Below are 22,895 nucleotides of genomic sequence, written 5' to 3'. Positions count from 1 at the left end.
AACCCCCTTCAGGGTGGGGGTCCCCACTGGGGTGTCTGGCCAGCCTGGGTAAGGGGCTGATGGCTGTTTGCAGGCTGCCCACACCCCCTTCAGGGTGGGGGGGTCCCGCTGGGTTGCCTGGCCAGCCTGGGTGAGGGGCTGAGGGCTGTTTTCAGGCTGCCCACACCCCCTTCAGGGTGGGGGTCCCCACTGGGGTGCCTGGCCAGCCTGGGTGAGGGGCTGATGGCTGTTTGCAGGCTGGCCACACCCCCCAGTGACCCAAGCTCCCAGCCCCTCCTTTTATTCTTTCCTTTTTTTTTCAGCACCTCCTTGAGCGGAGGCCAGGGCCGGCTGGAAGCAGGTATCTGGGATTTATTTTATTTATTTATTTATCTTCTATAATTGAAACTTTGTAGCCTTGAGCGGAGGCCAGGGCAAGTGGGAAGCTTGGCTTCCTCCATCACTGGGGCAACCCAAGCCTCCTGCTCGCTCCAGCTCCGTGGCCGCTGCCATATTTGTTGGGTTACTTTGCATACTCGCTCCTGACTGGCTGGTGGGTGTAGCGAAGTGATGATCAATTTGCATGTTTCTCTTTTATTAGTGTAGATTATACATTTTTAGAGTGTGATATTTACTCCTGTTGGCTTGAAATAAGTTTATGGATTTTTGGCTCCAATGCTGTTACTGCAAGACTGAGAGCCGTATTTATTTCAAGCCGAGATTGGTACTGAGTTTTAATTGCTGTGACAGATGAAAATGTTTTTTTCACCCAAATATGTTGTTGAAAATTGAATCAAAATTTTCACTGCTTTTTCATTTCCCAATGGGTATTCACTTTTAATGGAGATCCAAAAATGAGGTCTTGATAAGGATGACTGGAATTGAGCTTTGAGACTGTTGTCGGATGATAGATCGATGGGGCTTTCTTTTTCATTCATGCTTAAATTGCTATCTTCAATGTTTGCTGCAAATGGATCTATTATCCACATATTGCCATGCCTGGGATCTTCTTTCTTTGGGTAATAACGACCAAAAGATTCTGTGAGTAATTGTAAGTGCTGTTGAACAATGGTTACCACCTGCTCGTTGACATCCTTCTCTCTCATATATTCATCAAAGTTTGAAAACATTTGCAGATCTTCTTCAGCCAACTGCATTTGCCACAGTAATATTTTCTTTTGAAAAGCATCCATTTTACCTCATAGTGTGAACACACCCTTAAGTTGTCCTTGCAAGGATATGTTTAGTTCATTTAGTGGCAAAAAAATATCTGCCAGGTATGCAAGCTTGGCTACCCACTCATCATCAGAGAACAGTTCTTGTAATTTCGGATTATTCTGCCGCTGGAAAAGTATTTTGACTTCTTCGTGCAGGGCGAACAGTGTTGGACGTATGTTTTGAATTCTCCTGGGTTCATATATAAACTATAACTTTATGTTTAACTTTCTGAGAAACTGCCAAATTGTTTACCAAAATGGACACACCATTTTAACAGTTCTACCAGAAATGTAGAATTTCTTCTAATTTCTCCACATCCTTGCCAACACTTGTTACTGTCTTTTTGATTTGACCAATTTTTTTAAAGGGACATAATGAAAATAAAGTTTAAAAGTATTAATATTTAACTAGGTTTATTTTGTTTTTAATGATTTGCATATATCTGAGAATATACATTTCCTCACCTGCCTCAAAGCCCTTTCTAACAAACAAAACCACAAACATATCTCAAAGCTAACTGAACTAAAGCATAAAGATTCCGGGACCCACCAGTGAAGCAAACTCAAATATACATCGATGTGAGAGAGACACATTGATTGGTTGCCTCACACATGAACCTCAACTGGGGCCAGGGATTGAACCTGCAAAAACCCAGTTACGTGTCCTTGACCAGGAATCGAATCCATGACCCTGCATTGCACTGAATGATGCCCTAACCATTGAGCACACCAGCCAGGCCTAGAGTAGCACTTTTAATTTCCTTCACAAACTTTTCCTTTGCATTCAAAATTTGCCTAAGTGTTTTATGCTCTTGCCTATCTCAGCTTTGGATGTACCTTCCTTACTAAGTTTAATATTTCTAGTTTTTTACTTAAAGTGAGAGATGTGAGACCCTTCACTTGAACACTTAAAGGCCACTATAGGGTTATTAAGTGGCCTAATTACAATATTATTGTGTCTCAGGGAATAGGGAGGACAAAGGAGAGAAACAGAAATGAGAAATGGCCAAGCGGTGGAGCCATTCATTTATTGGTGAAGTTCACCATCTTACATGGACACAGTTCGTGGTGCCCCAAAACAATTACAATAATAACATCACAGATAACCATAACAAATATAGTAATAATGAAAAAATGTGAAATATTGTGAGAATTACCAAAATGTGACACAGGAAGCAAATGCTGTTGGAAAAATGGCATTAACAGGCATGCTCAACACAGGGTTGTCACAAACGTTCACTTTGTAAAAAAACATAGCATCTGTGAAGCGCAATAAAGTGAAGTGCAATAAAATGAGGTATAATATGAGAGAATAGAATGGAAGAGAATTCTTTCGACCTATATACCAATGGTTAGAAATAAACTGAACTAATATAAACTCTATTGAGTAGAAAAATAAATCAAAGCTAGTATATTAACTCAGATATTAACTGGACAAGTGGATAAAACCAACAGGAAAGACAAGAGGATAAAGCCAACAGAAAAGGTCTATAAACAAAAATATTTTTTAAAAAAATACATTTTTATTGATTTCAGAGGAAAGAGCAAGGGAGAGAGAGATAGAAACATCAATGATGAGAGAGAATCATTGATCGGCTGCCTCCTGCATGCTGCAAACTGGGAATCAAGCCTGCAACCCAGGCATGTGCCCTGACCTGGGAACCATGACCTCCTGGTGCATAGGTCGACGCTCAACCACTGAGTCATGCTGGGCAGGCATTATAAACAAAAATCTTGTTCCTCTTGGTATGTGGCTATGAAAATTTGAGTCAGCAGTGTTGCCATTCTTGGATCCGTACTACATATCTTAATTTTCCTAAGAAATTACTTTATGTACACCTCCAACCTATAAATAATGGAGACTAGCAATAAAGATTAACACTCTGATTCCAACTTCTTCTTTTTTCCCACAAATTCCCTCTCTTCCAGCCAAACTTTTCTTCCTATGGTTTCTTGAAAACACTGTACACACACTTCCACCTTCTTGCCTTTACATATATTTTCTTTCCATGATATGTCCTGTCTTCACTAGAAATTATACTCTCAAGGGAAGAATATATTAAATCTTTCTATGTCTCATATAATGCTCACTAACCCAGGTAAAGCTAACTACTCTCTTTTCTAATTCTGTCATAATATGATAAACACAAACACTTGCTACTTATTAAGTATTTGCTAATTATCTGCTTATTTCTATACCTCTAGATATGGTTGGAACCCACACCTTATTCACATTGTTCTCCCCAACATCTGGCAAACGGTACATAATGGTTAAAGATTAAATGTAGCAAATATTTTAAATAGAGACGTTTCTTTAGCTTTGTAAATAAAGAATGACCTAAACAATACTTCTCAAGGTTATATCCCAATCTACTGGTTCTCCACTGTGAACTGCTCAACATATTAAAAGCACTCATTTAAAAACATATTTAGAATCTGGTTAGAAACAAAAATGTTTCATATAAACATATAGACACAACAACAGATCAACAAATTCTAGTCAAAAGATCAGCTGTTATTTATTTGATTTAAAAAACAAAACAAAAAATGTTACCCAAAAAATCAAAGAGCAACCTAGTGGAGAAAGCTTTAAAATAAAGTGGTTTCAGAAAAACATTTAAAACTTGGTGCTCATTAAAGCCAGTTTTGCATAATTTACTAAAGTAGTTTCAGGTTGTTGGATAGTTATGTACCACCCACTGAATGTATGTGCAGAAGATACTGCTTTTCAGCTATATTATAGCTCTGAGAATTTCCCATTTCAATGGATAGTTATTATATTGAATAACGTCAACAGGATATGGACTATTCATATTAAATACATTTGAATTTAAAGCTTTAGTAAATAATCACTGATATTTTATTGTCTCCTAAAAACATTCAATGGGACCCTCTGAAATATTAGATGCTATCAGAAATAATGAAGCTGTAATATAAAAATTAAAACTTAGCTTTATATAGATGAAGGCTTAATAGCTGAAACAATTATAGCAATTGAAGTTTCCAAAATTGTTTTAATCTTCAAAAACACAAATCCTTCTCTAAAGGGAAAGTTCTTATTTACAGGATAGTCTTTCTTGAGGGGAATTTCATTTCCAGAAGTAAGATTGTTACAGTTCTAAGCACCTTCTTCCCACAGCAAGTGTAATCTACTCCAAACTGGGCAGACTAGCTCCTCGTGATATTCAAACAATCCCATAATCAAAGATGGAGAGGCCATACCTGAATACCTTCCCTTGCTTCTGGGCACCCTAACTATCCAAGTCCTAATAGTATAGCCATCTTTAATACATGACAGAGCTAAAACCTCCAACTCAGCCACCAACCACTCCAGAGGAGAAAAAGAACATCTCTCCCAAAGGTCTCTCTCCACGTAAGTTAACTTTGTCCAAAGGAGTTTTTCTCCCTAGTATCCTTTTTAAAGGAGATATGTCTATACATAATCATCCCCATTCAGCAACTTAACATATAAATAAATGTTAGAGGACAGGGAGGACTATGGTATTTCAACTAAAAACACAATATACTGTATATATCAAATTCTTGATTTAAAATAGTTCTGGACAAGCAGTAAAATTAACATTAGGTCATGCTCCTGGAAAGAACTAGTAATTTCTTGTAGGTGAAAAGATATATTTCACATTTAATGTTTTTCTTAAGACACTTTAAAAGCAGACTAAAATCTGAAGAACTTTTTTCTTTTAGAAGATAAAAATATTTCTGCAGTTGCTTCATGCTGCAGTATTTATGCTTTATTTTGGGGAAAAGGCAAAGACATACTTAGCTATGATCCTACCAAAAAAAGCAACAGAAAAAGTTGATTTTAATCATTTTTCTGGAGTCATTCCACCTTACCTTGGCTTGGAATTTCATAAAGCTCTTCTCTGAACATTGTTTCCTGTCTGAAAATTAAGAACCAAAAACTACAAGCTTCTAAGTTCTTCCACTTTACATGGAAATCAATAAACTAGTTTTAATATTGGGCTGAATTTCAAAGTTCTGTTCTATATTCCTACTTGGCTGAAAGGTACAACTATATCAAGAGAGTTTCTATCGATTTTCAACTAGAAGTATCAGTTTTGCTGTCAGAGCTCTTTATTTTCGTACATAAAAGGAAGTGGGTTTTGATACTATCTCAATGTTCTTCCTGTCTTACAATGCATTTGAAATAAAGTGATGTCAGATTGAGAGGAAAAGCCCTAAATAAGAAAAAGGAATAGGCACAATTAGTTTGCTTTACCTTTATTAATAACTGCAACTGATTTAGAGCTGCTGTGCTGCATGCTGCTCCTATCACTGCTAACTATAAATTTTCCACTTTAATTTCACTGGACTATAAGAACATTCATAAATATATAGCATATACCTAAAAATGTCCATATCTGTACCATGTGTGACCCATGAATGAAAGATTAAATCATTCTTCACTATTGGTAGCCCAGCATTTATCCATTTCTTAAGAATATCAGAGCTTCTAGAGTAAACATGAATTCTATATGACATCATGTGTACCTCTCATCTCCACCTTCCAAACACCATATACAGCCCATTCTACTCTCATTTTAACAGACTACCCACAACAGAAAAGACTGTGATGGAACATTTCATTGTAATGTAAACCAAGGATAAATACCCAATATTGTGATAAGTTCTAGAAAAGGAATGAATCAAAGGCAATTCAAAACCATTTATATGAACCACATTTTTATTTTGCTATTACCTTGCTGTTAGTATCTCCTATTATTACCAGAGGCCCAATGCACGAAATTCGTGCAAGAGTAGGCCTTCCTTCCCCCAGCTGCCAGCACCTGGGACCCGGGCTTCCCTCCAGCCACCGGCAGGCACCCAGGACTCAGGCTTCCCTCACAGCCCAGCCTTTGTCCAGAAGGACGTCTGGTCTAATTAGCATATGACACTTCTATTATTATATAGATGCTGAGTATTAGGCAATGTTATGCTATTTTAATCTACCTCATAAGCTACTGACAATGGGGTTCTATTGTTATTTCTTCGATCTTCCTGCATCGTAATACATTTACCTTAAATTCTTAGAGACAACCTTTAACAACATTGTACAGCCACTACTCAAAACAGCTACTGTAGCATATGTGGCTAATGAACAGTCAAGACCTCCAAGACCATGATTTTGTTTCCAGTTTATTAGTCTGGCCTTCTTTAATACAGATTTCCCTGTTTCCAGTCACATCCAGACATTCTAAATCTTGCTGTTTCTCTAGCCTGATGACTTTGCTTGGTTCTTAATCTTAGATCAATAATTTCCAAACTTAAAAAGTTGAAACTGGGGAGGCACAAAAGGAGGGATAGAACTTTTAATACATTCAGCTCTACCCTTCCAAAAAAGGTCCTTAGTGCATAAGGAATGTACCTCCTTTCACTATTGATAGGGATTGCTTTAAAAATATGTATCAGAATATTAGTAACAGGTCCTGGCTTTGTCTCACCTTTATTCCACTCATTCCCAAAATTTGAGGTCTGGGTTGCTATTCAAGTGGTTGTGATCTTAAAAGCTAAAATCCTCACAATCCCAAATTTTCCCCAATTGCATGTGTCGTAACCATACCAGAGAACTCACATGATTCCACTAATTATCTCAATTCTCTCCAGGAGTAGCATACACATTAACACAGAGAAGAGGATAAATAAGACTTTTTCTGATATAGTTCTACATCAATACTTCTAAAGGAACTTAAAATTAATGAGTCAAATATTCCAAAAAACATAACTCTTAGTTTCTAGATCCAAAGACAGCTCACCTAAAACTCAAACCTAAGAGGATATCCAACCTAGGAAAACTACTAGATGTCTATTTTGCTATGTAAAATCAGTCCAGAGTTAAAAAAAAGCCTTGTATCAGTCCTTAAAAAGGAATCATCATGGTTCGTTTAAAATCTGCCTTGCCATGTATAGCTAAATTTATTAATATTTTGGTACAAAAACAATTTGTCCTCTTCAAGACTCTGACAGGAAGCTACAGATAATTAGCAAGAATAGGTAATAATATGTATCCTTAAATGGAAAATCCATGTCAGGGAAGCTGTAGCACAAGACACTGTTCCTTAAAGAAAGTTATTGGGTAAACTATGAAGCAGACACCAAGCAGGGGATGAGAGCAAAGGCTAGCACACTAAATTTAGTCTTTGCTAATAGAAATGAAAAGCATTCTTTTCCTAGTAAGGAGAGAGTTGTTAGAGTAATAAGTGTTCAAATTTTAGAAGAGAAGATTAATGGATAAATAAAATCAGAGTATCCTAAAGCAGGCTATAGATGGCCAAAAGCTGAAAATAAACCCAGGTAAAACCTAGAACCATGGTGTCCAATGTGGTAGCCACTAGCCGCCATAAGTGGCTGTTGAAATTTAAGTTAAAATAAAATTTAAAATTCAGTTCCTTGGTCACACTTGCCATATTTTAAGTGCTCAATAGACACATGTAGCTAGTGGCTACTTTGTTGCGTTGGACAGCATAGATACAGAACACTTCCATGACAGAAAGAAATTCTATTGGACAGTACTGATCTAAAGGGTAAGGGAAGGAGACTAATAGATTGAGGGTCTGAAATAAAAGCAACTACTAACAAGGGCATTTTATCCTACAGTACTTTATTAATGGATCAGGTGTATTTACCTTTCCTTTTCCACCTGTTCTTTTTTCCCTCCTTGTTGCTGCCATCACTGCTGCTGCTGCTGTTTTCAGAACTCTGGGAATCTGACTGACCATCACTGCTTTCTTCTGAACCTTCTGACAGCTCTTTCACCCCATCCGGCACATCTTTCTGAAAATGTAGGCATCCAATTAGGATTAATCATTAGCAATTCAGCAAATAAGAATTAAGTCTTTGATACCCATTGTTGCAACTCAACTGGGTTGATTAATTTTTTTGTATTAAAGGATTCAACAGCAGAACTAATAATATTTTCTGAATCCCGGTCATCTCTCTTTTTTGGATCAAAGTAGCTAAATGTTTCAATCTATATCCAAAGGTAAAAATTTTACATGCCAATCATATGTAGGCACAACACAGAGACTTAAATTAGATAAGAATTTGGTATATATATATATGTACGTCAGATAAATATTATATGTTCAGGATAAAAAAAACCTATAAAAATTTATAAAAATGTTATAAAGCATGTGTGCATGCATCAGCCATGTAATATATATAATACATATACATACATATATATATATATATATATATATATATATATATATACATACACACACACACACACACACACATATATATATAAATATATATATATATATATATATATATATATATATATATATATATATACTAGAGGCCCAGTGCACGAAATTCGTGCGGGGGGGGGGGGTGGTCCCTCAGCCCAGCCTGCACCCTCTCCAATCTGGGACCCCTCAAGGGATGTCCGACTGCCCGTTTAGGCCTGATCCCAGGAGGATCAGGCCTGAACGGGCAGTCGGACATCCCTCTCACAATCCAGGACTGCTGGCTCCCAACTGCTCGCCTGCCTGCCTTCCTGATTGCCCCTAACCGCTTCTGCCTGCCAGCCTGATCACCCCCTAACCACTCCACTGCCAGCCTGATTGCCCCTAACTGCCCTCCCCTGAAGGCCTGGTCACCCCTAACTGCCTTCCTCTGCAGGCCTGGGTCCCCCACAACTGCCCTCCCCTGCAGGCCCCGTCGCCCCCAACTTCCCTCCTCTGCCGGCCGGGTCACCCCTAACTGCCCTCCCCTGCAGGCTTAATTGCCCCCAACTGCCCTCCCTTGCAGGCCTGGTCCCTCCCAACTGCCCTCCCCTGCTGGCCTGATTGCCCACAACTGCCCTCCCTTGCAGGCCTGGTCCCTCCCAACTACCCTCCCCTGCAGGCCATCTTGTGGTGGCCATCTTGTGTCCACATGGGGGCAGCCATCTTTGACCACATGGGGGCAGCCATCTTGTGTGTTGGAGTGATGGTCAATCTGCATATTACTCTTTTATTAGATAGGATTATTAGATAGGATATATTTGTGTATACATTAGTACCATTATGTATTGTGAATTCAGTCAAGAGTCTGGGAAGCAAAAGATAGTCCATTAGTTGAATCTAATTGTTTCCCAAATATTGTTTAGTAACCATCAAGAATCAAATACAAAAGAAATCTTTATTTTTTTTAAATCACATGCATCTTTGGTTTCTACACTGGATTTTGAGAATGTCAGTCAGAAAGGATACCTGTGTCAGCACAGTATGTGAGAGATAAAATAGAACAGTTGTAAGATCAACAACTAGGAAATTAAGACTTTCTGGGTTTGAATTCTGGCTTTATCTTCTCCTAACTGTGTACCCTTCTTCAAAATCTTAACCTCTCATGCTTCCAGTTTCCCTGTCTATAAGACAGGAATAACAGTACCATCCTTAAAAGATCACTCTGAAATTAAATGAGTTAATAAATGAAAAATTGTGCCTGGCATATGATAAGAGCTCAATAAATATTAGCTATTATGAATTTATATAGTATATAAAATATATACATATAAATAACTAATGTTATTTCCAAGTTATAAAATTATATACAGATGGTTCTTTTTCCTTTCAATATATTATTTTCCCATATAATTTATTATTCTAGTCAGATAAAAATAATTCTGACATGTAACCCACCTAACCTACAATTGACACTCAAAAACTCTGATCTAGTAAAGAACTGCTCTTTTCCACTTATGTTTATATCCTAATGCCATTTCTCATGTTATACACTTCATTAAAATATACACCCCGTATTTTTCTATTCTTACCTTCAAACTGCAGGACAACTTTTACAGAGTTAGTTGTCAGCCATACCTCTTGACCTGCAGGTTCAGCAAGTATTTTAAATACAAATATAACTAACTTCTTTGCCTCCATCTCTTTCACTACTTTTGTATTTCAGGCCAATTATTTCTTTCAAACAACCATAAACATATTTTTTACAAGTTTTCCTGCTTTACCCTTAAACATACCCTACCTAATTATCTTCCTAGAGGCCCGGTGCACGAAATTTGTGCATGGGGGTGGGAGGGTCTCTCAGCACGGCCTGCACCCTCTCCAATCCGGGACCCCTTGGGGGATGTCCGACTGCCTCTCGCAATCTGGGACCGCTGGCTCCTAACCGCTCACCTGCCTGCCTGATCGCCCTTAACCCCTCTGCCTGCCTTCCTGATCGCTCCTAACCACCTCTGCCTCGCCCCACACCCGGGACCCAGGATTCCCTACTCCGGCCGGTCGCAGGTACCCGGGACCTGGGCTTCCCTCCCTTTGGCCGGCCACAGGTCCAGGACCCGAGCCGGCCACAGCTGCAGGGGATCACAGGGCAGGCGGCTTATCCCTCTCCCAGGCCCCAGCCACTGGCACCCGGGCCGCAGCCTGGCTGGTCCCCATTCCTCTCTCGCGAGCTCATTTGTGCCTGGCTGGTCCCCATTCCTCTCTCACAAGTTCACTTGTACCTGTCTGGTCCCCATTCTTCTCTCATTAGCTCATTTGTGCCTGGCTGGTCCCCATTCCTCTCTCGCAAGCTCATTTGTGCCTGGCTGGTCCCCATTCCTCTCTCACAAGTTCACTTGTGCCTGGCTGGTCCCCATTCTTCTCTCATTAGCTCATTTGTGCCTGGCTGGTCCCCATTCCTCTCTCCCCAGTGTTGAGTGTCTGAGCAGTTCCAGAGCAAGGGTGTGAGGACCATTTGCATATTAGCTCTTTATTATATAGGAGGATATAGATTTGATCATGATATTCTCTTGAAAAAAACTCTGCCATCTTCTTAACACACATACTCACCTCACCTCCCTGTCCCACTCCCCTCTCTCTCTCACTGTGCAGGTTTTCAAAAGCCTCCAAAGTCTGATCATTACCTAACATTTACCCCACCTCTAACTCCTATCACACTGGTCCACACACACAGATTATGGTCTAACCACTCCAATGTACTCTACTTTCAAATCCATTCTGAATCCTTCTAGCTGTGCCTTTGTTTAAGCTATTCCCTTGTCCTGGAAGGCCCTCTTTACATTACTTATCTGCCAAAGTTCAACTCAAACCTTACAAGTTTAAAAAACTAAACCAACGCACAAAAACTTTCTAGATTCCTTTATTCAAAATTAATCTTTATCTATATCATTACAGTACTTTATAGTAGTACAGTATACTTTATATCAGTTAAATTTTGCCAATGTACATTATCTCAATAACTATGTGAGCTTCAAGAGCTCAGGAATCAGTTTATCCTTCTTTATTGCCTCTACTATGTCCAGCACGGAGTACGTTATTAACAATATGGAAAGTCTAGAACACTAAAACCTAAAAGAAATGCAAACAACTCCATATGGTACTATAGCCCTGTAATCCCAGGAAGTTAACAAAGTGTATAAAAAGGAGGTATTATAGGTAAATTAGATCTTTTTAATGTTAATGGGCTATGTACAACCACTGAGCATACTACGATAATAGCATAAAGTTTAAAAGGTCAGAGGAATACACACATGAGCCAAGCCAAACTAATTAAATAATTAAGCCAAATCAAAACTAACTGAAGTCTCCTGCTTTAGTTCCTGAGACTCCTTCCTCTCCAGACTTACAACCTGCAGAGTGGAGTCATGTACAAAGAGGAAAGTGCCTGCCTGAGAACGAAGCCAAAATAAAGTGGAGAGACCTGATAACATCCCTGTTATCAACTGTTCCCAATCCCTGATAATATCATTTGAGCTCATGAATCAAGGTTGAGTTTCCCTAGAATTTTCAGTTGCCTAAACTAATAAATTGTTTTACTCAAATTATTCTGTTTTACTCAAGCTCATTCAGAAAGGACACTGATAGGTCAAGGTTCCTTCTCAAGTATAGGAATTAAAAATTACTAAGCCTGCTATGGTAAAAAGAACATGGGCCTGGAAATTCAGTCAGATCTGGGTTCTGATTCTAATGGTATTTGGCCAACAAGAAAATCCAATCTTCTGAACTTTGGCTTTCTTCATTATAATAACAACCATAAGTCTAAATTGTAATGGAGAATTAAATGAGAAGGTACTACAACACATCAAGGCTGTATCACTTGTTATTATTCAAATGTGAGGCCCTTGAAAAAGTTTCTGGAAGACATTTTCATTTCATCCTTTCGAGATAATATTATCATAAACAATAAAAATAAATTGATTTCTCTTCTCTGATCTACCTAGATGGTTACAGATTAGTAAAAAGAAAATATTTTGAATACAGGGTCAAAAATATTACCTCTTCAAAAACAGAATTCTGTCCTCTATGACACAAATATTATTTATATGTAGTCACTTCATGATTTACTTTTTAAATGACTCCAAAAATATTTACCTTCAAAGTATATACTCCCATTCTGCCTGGAACCTTATAGAAGATGCCCTCTTCACCTCGGGAGTTTGTGTGCAGCATTGCGTTCAGGCATGCAAGAGGGGAAGTCCCACTGCAAAAGAAAACACAATGATTAGTGTCTACCTCTGAATATCCAATGTAACACATACTTAGGATAAAATTACCTGATCAACACTCATTTGATATAAACACATTTTATAAACTACTGAGAGGCTAGAACAGAGAAAATGGATGTAGAGGTTCATTCTCATATTATCTAAATAAAAAATAATTCCTGAGGTTTCTTAATCCTCATCAGTATCTAACATTTAAGCCAAGAAAAACTTATCTCATGAAAGTATCCCAAATGATGTGTAAAGATTCTATTTCACTTAAAGTTTTGTCAATTATAACTCACTAAAGCTGAATTCTTTCCAAAAGACATTATTTCATTTAGCACAAACTTTAACTGTCCAGAAGTAAAATAGAGGGGAAAAGAACACACACAGAGTCAAATGAAAAGTATTAATCTCCTTACCAACTGCTGCACCAGACTAAATCTGAGTTGTGAGACACACACATTTCCATGGTCTCTTGTATTTTTTCCCAATATAATTGACACATAGTTTCAGGTGGACAACCTGATTCCATATATGTATATATTGTGCTGATCTCTTGTATTTGGACCTATTATGAGATCACTTAAAAGTAGGCTTTGAAATGTTTCTCTTCTTTTTTTTATAGGTATGTCTGAGAAATGTTTATTTTTTTTCTGAAATTTATTTTTATTTTATTTTTTCCATCACCATATATTCCCTTTGTGTCCCCTTCCATCTCTACCTATACCCCTGCCCTTTGCAATCACCACTTTTGTCCATGTCCATGGGTTCTCACTTTCTTCCTATTTTGCTGTCCTTCCACCACCACGAGTTGTCTGCTTGCTCTCTATGAGTCTGTTTCTATTTTGCTTGGTAGTTCAGTTTGTTCATTAAATTCTACATATGAGTAAAATCATATGGTACTTGTCTTTCTCTGACTGGCTTATTTCACTTAGCATAATGTTCTCCAGGTCCATCCATGCTGTCAAAAGGGTAAATTTTTCTTTCTTTTTTCGAGAGTAGTATTCCATTATGTAAATGTACCCGGCTTTGTCATCCACCCATCTATTAATGGATACTTGGGCTGTTTCCAAATCTTGGCTATTGTAAATAATGCTGCAATGAACATAGGGGTACATATAGTCTTTCGAATTAAGAGGGGTTTCTTTGGATAAATTCCCTCAAGTGGAATCACTGGGTCATAAGGCAGTTCCATTTCCAGTTTTTTATTTACTTTTTTAAATATTTTTATTGACTTCAAAGAAGGGAGAGGGAAACATCAATGATGAGAGAGAATAAATGATTGGCTACCTCCTGCACCACCCACCCCCCTCACTGGGGAATGGAGCTGGCAATCTGGGCATGTGCCCTCACCAGGAATTGAACTGTGACCTCCTGTGGTTCATAGGTTGCCGCTCAATCACTGAGCCACACCTGGCCGGGCCCATTTTTAATTTTTTAAGGTAACTCCATACTGTTTTCCACAGTGGCTGCACCAATCTGCATTCCCACCAACAGTGCACAAGGATTCCCTTTTCTCCACATCCTCGCCAACACTTGTATGTTGACTTATTGATGACAGCCATTCCGACAGATGTGAGGTGATAGCTGATTGTGGTTTTAATTTGCACTTCTCTGATGATTACCGACGTTGAGCATCTTTTCATATGTCTACTGGCCATCAGTATGTCCTCTTTGGAGAACTGTCTAGTCAGGTCTTTTTTACCCATTTTTTAATTGGGCTGTTTATTGTTGTTTCTGGTGTTGAGTTTTATAAGTTCTTTATAAATTTTGGATATTAATCCCTTCTCAGATGTATCATTGGTGAATATGTTCTCCCATTCAGTGGGTTGTCTTTTCATTTTGTTGATGGTTTCCTTTGCTGTGCTAAAAACTCTTTAGTTTGACGTAGTCCCATTTGTTTATTTTTTCTTTTTTTAATCCTCACCCAAGGACATTTTTTCATTAATTTTTTAGAGAGAGTGGGCGAGAGGGAAAGACAGAGAGAAATATCGATGTGAGAGAAACACATCGATTGGTTGCTTCCTGCATGAGCCCCAACCAGGGCTGGGGAGGAGCCTGCAACCAAGGTACGTGCCCCTTGACAAGAATCAAACCCGAGGCCCTTAGGTCCACTGGCTGATGCTCTATCCACTGAACCAAACCAGCTAGGGCCCATGTGTTTATTTTTTCTTTTGTTTCCCTTGCCTCAGGAAATATATCAGAAAAAATTATTGCTACGAGAAATGTCCCAGAATTTACTGTTTTCTTCTAGAATTTTTATGATTTCAAGCCTAACATTTACGTCTTTAATCCATTTTGAGTTTATTCATGTGTGCAGTATAAGAAGAAAAAACTGAAAGACATCCAAATTGGAAAGGAGGAAATAAAACTGTCATTATTTGCAGATGACATGGTACTATACATAGAAAACCCGAAAGACTTTACCTAAAAACTTCTGGATTTAATAAATGACTCAGAAAAATAGCAGGGTGCAAAATTAACATCCAGAAATTGATGGCATTTTTATACACTAATAATGAACTCTCAGAAATAGAAACAAAACAAAACAAAATCCCATTTACCATTACAACAACAAAAAGATACCTAGGAATAAACTTAACCAAGGAGGTAAAAGACCTGTACTCAGAAAACTATAGGATCGGACATTAAAAAAGAAATAGAAGATCCATCTGACAGCCCCCTTCAAACACTTAGGGCTCTTCATAAAACTCTGAAGTCTACTACTTTTCAGAAGTTGGGTCTCTCATCACTGGCATTCCTTCCTGCAACCAATCTAAAGAAATTAATATAATGAACTTTTATAGTCCACCCTCAAAATTCACCAGTGTCTTCCAATATTTATTACCCCCATTTCAAGCCTTTGATAAAGAGCTTTAAGGGACTTCGTTGGTCTAATTCAGGGGTCCTCAAACTACGGCCCGCGGGCCACATGCGGCCCGCCGAGGACATTTATCCGGCCCGCCGGGTGCTGCTGCCTGTCCTGCTTAGCAGCCGACTCGTCCCGGGCCCGCAGTGCGCATAGGAATTTGTTCATAGTTCTTTTTTTAAACTATAGTCCGGCCCTCCAACAGTCTGAGGGACAGTGAACTGGCCCCCTGTTGAAAAAGTTTGAGGACCCCTGGATTTATTTAATCCTAGAGATATTTCCTCCTGCAATAGATTACCCTGCCTAATCTCTACTTTAATCCCAATCTCTTGTTCATTTTTTCTGTACTCCCTCCAATAGAATAGCCTTGTCAAAACTAGGCCTTAATTAGCTTTCCTATCTCTGAATGAACTGCTATACATTCTATATTTATCCTTCAAAGCTCAATACCTTGAATTTCAATAGGGTTAAAGAAAAGACTCAGACTTTCAAGATTAAAAGAAAAGTGGAGTCATCTAGTTCCCCTTACAGATGCTTGAATGCATTCTTTCAGGTCAACTTTAAATATAATAAGATAATAAACTTGTCTCTTTCACTCACATGATACACTTACACATATACCTATACACACACACACACCTGTTATCATTATCCACATACAAACTAAAAATTCAACACAGATAGCTTTAAAAGCTAGAACTGATTTTTATGGCATGCTTACTTGACAGCACACAGAACAAAAATGAACTCAACACACCCTTATGTTGGAAAATAGTGAGTCTAAGGATCACTAAATCAATAGACTTAATAGATTTTAAATTCACTGGAAACCTTAGTATTATTATAAACTCTTTCATTAAAACCTTTTTCTAGCTTTCCATTCATCTTATCACCTGCAATTCTTCTAAAAAGTCCATTTGGTTAACAACTAATCTATTTTTAAAAAAGAAATAACATAAATATAGATTTTAAATTCAAAAAGTAGCATCTGACTCACCCATACTTTAATGAATTAGTTTCTTCAAACTGTTTTCGTCCATAAACATACCATGAAACAAATGATAGTGAAACCAATGGAGAGAGAGAAAAGGGTATGAAGGGAAATTTTCAACAGGCATTTTTGAAAAAGCCCAATTGGGACCCCACAATGAGAGGTCTGTATTAATAGACCAATGAAACAAAACAAATAAGAGAGCAATCCAGAAATAGCCTAAAGAGGGAAGTCATAAAAAGAAACCAAAAAAGGTTCTTTGGAAAATTTCTTGTATACGCTCTCTGTTCTCTTAATACTTCACTGTTAATCTTCCTCATTCTTCCCAGTATTGTCTTTTTTTTCCAGTTATTTTTTTAAAAGCATAGTTTGCCTACTATCAGTAAGATGTGAGCAAAACTGTTAAGAAAGAAAAAAAGAGTCCAGTGATTATGTTTTATTTTAAAGTAAATATATGGAACAATAAGGTTCAATTTTTAGATAATCAGAAGCTCTTGGTATAGAAGGACCTTTGAGAACACCGTAACTTTTCACCTGAAGTGAAATACAAAGCAGTTCATCAAGAGCCTTACCCAATGTCCTGATCCTACTCAAAAGTGAGGCAATAGCAGCAGCACTTATGTTTCTGAGTCAGACAGATGTGGATTCAAGTTTTCTCTCTAAATGGTTATGCAATTCCTCACTGCTTCAACATCTTTATCTATGAAATAAAGACTTCAGATGGTTTCTTTAGGTTAAATAGATCATATGCATAAAGTACCTGAATCCTATCTCAGTCCATGACCATTTCCTTGATTGGTTCACTAAGAGCATCTTGTGTTACAATCTTATAAGAACAAAACATAAAAAAAATAGACTTTAAGAGAAATATAATGCTCCTAAAAGGTCACCTTGTAACAACGGCATATAAAGAAATATTAACTGCCTGTATTTCAACTGATCAAGATGCTAACATTTCTTAACTGGATGGGTTTAGTTCCTAAAAACCACATGTCTCTGAACTACAGAGGTGTAGACGGTTGTATATGAAGACACACTATTTGGGGTAAAAGAAGTATTGGTGTGGAAAATAAAAATAAAATATGTATCAATATAAGCTATGGACATAGTTCTGAAACAGAGCTGGAGAGAGAACAAAATTTAACAGATTTAAATACATCAAAAATTTAGACTTTGTTGTGATCTTATATCGTTGCCCTATTTGGTATTTCTTGTTCATTTAGCAATATAGTTTATACATCTAACAGTAAAGCTATTTATTTCAATTATGTTCTGCGTCTGAATAGTTGTCAGTCTTGACATAACTAACCACTTATGTCAAGATTCAGAGCTTTTAAGGAGTCAATTGATCCTTTAATTTTACCAATTTCTGGCATTTTCCAACTCATAGAAGTAACTTAAGAGTTACAGTAAAGCTTATATAATTAAATGGCTTTGACTGAGGGAATTATCTTGCCTCAAGCAGCAAAAATAAAGACTAAAATAGGAGAAGCAAGGTGACACAAGCAAGTGGGATCTGACCTCAAAAAGCAGTCCAGCCCCGGAAGCCTCTTTGTCCTTCTGGACCTGGGACTACCAGCCCCCTGAAAAGCTAAGCAACCCAGTGCACAAGCAGGGGTCCTGTCACAAGCACCTGACTCAGGAAGCCTCTCTGTTCCCATAGGCTGGAGACTCCCTTTCCCCCACATCTAGACGCACAAGGCAGCCAACCCCGCCCCACTCAGAAAGCAACAGCAAAGATTACTGGGAGCCTCTGTGTCACCAGATAAAACAAGACCACAGTCTACCTCAGGAGTCCAGGACTCACATGGTAAACCTGAGCAGTGTGAATGCCTGCTTAAATAAACGATTTATACTTAATAGGACCCAACATCTCATAACATAATAGCTAAAATAGCCAAGATTCAATAAAAATAAAAATAAATCACCCATCATACTAAGAACCAGGAAAAATCACAGTCTAAATGAGAAAAGACAATCAACTGATGCCAACAGTAAGACAGATGTTGAGATTATAAGAATTTTAAAACAGCTGTCATAAAAATGTTTCAATAAACACACATTCTCTTGAAACAAATGAAAAAAACAGTAAATATAAGCAAATAAATAGAAGCTATAACAAATAGAATTATAGAACTGAAAAGTATAAGAAATGTAAAAACTTGCTAGATGAAAAAAACAAACAAACACAAAACTCGCTAGATGGGCTCAATAGTAAAATGGAAATAACAAAATAGAATCAATGACCCTGAGGACAGATCAATAAAATTTACCAGTGTGAACAACAAAGAGAAAGTAACACTGAAAAAAATGAACAGAAACTCAGGGAGTTGTTGGATAATAATAGAATATTCTAAGTTTATATCACCAGAGTCTGAGAAGAAAAGGAGAAAAAAGATTTAAAGAATTAATGGCTGAAAACTTCTTTTATTTAGTGAAAAAGAAACCCACATATTCAAGAAACTCAGGGACTCTAAACAGGATAAATGCAAAAAAGTCCACACACCAAGACATATCATAATTAAACTTCTAAACACTAAATAAACATTTTTTTAAATCTTAAAAGTAGAAAGAAAAAAAAAAACATTGCCTACAGGGAAACACTAATTCAAATGACAGCAAATTTCTCATCTGAAACCACAGAGACCATAAGGAAGTGGCGTAACATTTTTTAAGTACTGAACAAAAGCAAATGTTATCTTACACATTTCCAATATCATAAGTATTTTCATTAATCTGCAGAATACTAGGCATTCCAATGCTAGTAAGTCAAATGATGATTTTAATAAAATTAAATGTAACTTGAGTTTCTAAAATTATGACAAATAATGCTTGTAAACGGCAAGAACAAAAAAGTACATATAATAAAACATTTACATAGTAATATCACTCTAAGTTTCTAGACTAATTATATCGATTTATAAAGTAAAAATCATGCATCCAAAGGTAAGTTCAATTAAACTTATAAAAGAGTGCTTTATAGTTGTATAATAATTCTTTAGAATAAAATAATACTTCTTACCTTCTGGAGTTGGAATGCACCCCAAGAAAATGAAAGGAGGGAAAAAAAGAGCTTTTAATTTCTCTTTATAAAGCAACAATAAAGCCAAAATATAAATTCTCCCTTCCCCTCCCAGCATTGTCCACAATTTTTAAAATTAGCACCCTCCCCCAGCTTTGCTACATAAAACATTAATTTCTTCTTCAGAATTTACCTCAGGCCAAAATATCACTGTATCTAACAATACACATTAAATTCAGCTATACAGCCTATCCCATTCCAGATAACAGTTGCAGTACTCTATTTGTGTGGCAGAATAAAAATATTACAATAATTTACACTTAAATGTGGGTACAATGAATATTCCCCATTCTTTAATATTCTTCCCATGCATCTCAATTTCCAAGGAGCCATCATAAAGCCATCAGCTATGGACCCTAAGGTTTAGTAGCTTCCCTTTGATCCATAATGGAACTCATTGTGAAGCGCAATAACAACGAATAGGAATCTTTTCTGCCATTATCCAAGCATTTTGATTTTTTTGATGTTGCTTATTAGTCCTTTCGACATCCTTACAAGGTTTGTGGCCTTGAAAGCAGATTGCAACTAGCAGATAAAGAAAATGCAGACCAAACTCAAAGGTATCTAAGCCAACCTTACATAAATATGGTACCAACTTAATAATGTTCTTCATTCTTAAACTGAGCTCTTTCTAATGAAATCACCTCAAGGCAATTTAGCTTGGCAAATAGCCAAATGATCTGCTCTGGGGGAATAATAATTTCTGCTGTAAAGTAGTAGAGAATGTTGACTTTATTTTCCTTGCTGTGTGATTTTACGTAAGAAGAGGTGGGGGAAAGTTAGGTGATGGGGTTTGTTATTGGTGTAAGTTGGGCTAACACATACTAAATACCATATGAGAGAGATTATTTTGTTCACAAGCAAATGTGTTAATAGTAATACAATGTGCAATGGGGACTCCTCCAAAAAAGTCAATTTCAATCTGGCAAATGTTTATTGAGTACGATCTTTGCTAGATGGTTCCCAGAGTTCTTCACAATTCCAACTTGTTTGGGATACAAGACTGAAACAGAAGAATTCCTTGTTAGGTAACAATTTTCAGCTCCGCGTGACAACAATATAAAGATCTATTTAAAAGCTGTTAAGGTGTCCAGCCGCAAGGCTCAATGGTTGAGCAAAGATCGATGAAACAGGAGGTCACAGTTCAATTCCTGGTCAGGGCACATGCCCAGGTTGTGGGCTCAATCCCCAGTGTGGGGCGTGCAGGAGGCAGCCGATCAGTGATTCTCTCTCATCATTGATGTTTCTCTCTCTCTCTCCCTCTCCCTTCCTCCCTGAAATCAATAAAAATATATTTTAAAAAATAATAAAAATAAAAACTGTTAGGGTAAGTTCTTAAATGTACTGCCTGTTTCAGAAGCTAGGTTATTAGTATAATGGCTATAGTTTAAATTTCAAATTCTTTCAGAAAGAAATTTATAATTAGGAAGCAACTAACCTAATATTGTTATATGTCAGCACATGACATAGAACTTATTTGAAAAATAATAGAGCACATATACTAATCACAATGGTGGAGAGAACTATGGATCTAGAGGCGGTATGACATACTGAAAAGAGCAAAACCAGAAGCAATAAGCCTCCGTTTCTAGTTTCACTGAAGCCAGCTGTACGACCCTGGCCAAGCCTGGCCAAGTCTCAATCTCCATGGGCCTTAATTCTTCAATAATAAAATGAGATGTAACCTAATTATCTTTTCCAGCTATAACATTCCATGACTAAATTATGTGACTGGTTTTGGAAAAGGGGTTGGGGAAGGAGGAAAGGATGAGGAATGCAATAGAGATTACCCACTTGGGGGATATTGTTAATCAGGGGCATCACACTGTACTGTAACTAACTAAACTTCATTTACAAGAAGTGCATGACCAAGTCATCTGCTTGTTCCCAAATCTGTCAGTACTACTATATAAACAGCACTTATTTCTCCCTTTCCAGGTCTTTTTCCATAAAGAACCAATGCTTTTAAATAGTTCTCAACTTCTTTCAGAGGTAACAAGTGATGACCACCTAATTTAAAAGCTAAGCAGTTAGCCCTGGCCAGTGTTCTCAGTGGTTAGTGTATATCAGCTCCATTCCCACTCAAGGGCATGTACCTGGGTTGCAGGCTGATCCCCAGTCCTTGTAGTGGCACGTGCAGGAAGCAACCAATTGATATTTTTTTCTCTTTCTCCCTCTCTTTCTCTGCCCCTTCTTTCCTCTCTCCCTCTCACTCTCTCTAAAGATCAATGAGAAAAAAATTTTCTTTGGGTGAGGATTAACAAAAAAATTAAAATAAAATAAAAGCTAGGCAGTTGGCTACACTCATTAACTACGTAACTTACTGTTCCTCACCAATCTTATGGTGTAAAAGATTCAAATTCATGACTCACCAAAATTACTAATTATGTATCATGAACCCCGGGGACCACTCATGAATGGTTTAATTCAAAAAATACTCAATCTGCAGATGATGAATTCATGAACACTAAGAATCTTCCTAATTTTATTTTCCTCTTCTATTCATGAAAGATAAGAAAAACTAATAAGAGAATAGGATCTCGGGAAATGAATACTCTTCTTTCGCTTCTTTCCTCAAAACTCTCTCTATTAGCTGTTAATAATAAGGATCAAGATTATACACTGAGTGGCCAGATTATTATGATCTCTCAACGCATAATAATCTGGCCACTCAGTGTATATCCTATATAATAAAAGGCTAATATGCAAATTGTCCCCTTGACTAGGAGTTTGACCAGCAGGCAGGCCGGCCAACCGCCCATGTCCCCTCCCCCTGGCCAGGCTGGCCGGACCCCACCCATGCACGATTTCATGCACCGGGCCTCTAGTGTGTGTGTGTGTATGTACACATAGGTACACACACACACTAGAGGCCCGGTGCATGAAATTCGTGCACGGGGCGGGGGGGGGGGGAGGTGTCCCTCAGCCCAGCCTGCACCCTCTCCAATCTGGGACACCTCGAGGGATGTCCAACTGCCCGTTTAGGCCTGATCCCAGTGGGGAAAGCTTGGCTTCCTTCCAATCCAGTGGGATTGGGCCTAAACAGGCAGTGGGACATCCCTCTCACAATCCAGGACTGCTGGCTCCCAACTGCTCGCCTGCCTGCCTTCCTGATTGCCCCTAACCGCTTCTGCCTGCCAGCCTAATCACCCCCTAACCACTCCACTGCCAGCCTGATTGATGCCTAACTGCTCCCCTGCCGGCCTGGTCACCCCTAACTGCCCTCCCCTGCAGGCCTGGTCACCCCTAACTGCCCTCCACTGCAGGCCTGGTCACCCCTAACTGCCCTCCCCTGCAGGCCT

The 22,895-nt window shown here is 38.1% G+C and overlaps 1 protein-coding gene across 2 annotated transcripts in view; it reads right to left on the bottom strand.

The window, feature by feature from the left end:
• The window catches only part of ASXL2 (ASXL transcriptional regulator 2), a 78,551-nt gene that overhangs the window by 29,747 nt on the left and 25,909 nt on the right, over window positions 1-22,895 (bottom strand). For both annotated transcript variants that reach the window (XM_080683673.1, XM_080683674.1), the window contains exons 3-4: window positions 12,536-12,644; window positions 7,841-7,988 (exon numbers count right to left, since the gene is read on the bottom strand). In XM_080683673.1, coding sequence (XP_080539799.1) covers window positions 7,841-7,988; window positions 12,536-12,644 — 257 coding nt within the window. The remainder of the gene's footprint in view (window positions 1-7,840; window positions 7,989-12,535; window positions 12,645-22,895) is intronic.

Source organism: Plecotus auritus (genome assembly GCF_963455305.1).
Source record: "Plecotus auritus genome assembly, chromosome: 8".
NCBI classification, from domain to species: domain Eukaryota; kingdom Metazoa; phylum Chordata; class Mammalia; order Chiroptera; family Vespertilionidae; genus Plecotus; species Plecotus auritus.
The sequence above is the reverse complement of the archived record's forward strand: the minus strand, read 5'-3'. Positions and strand labels throughout refer to the sequence as shown.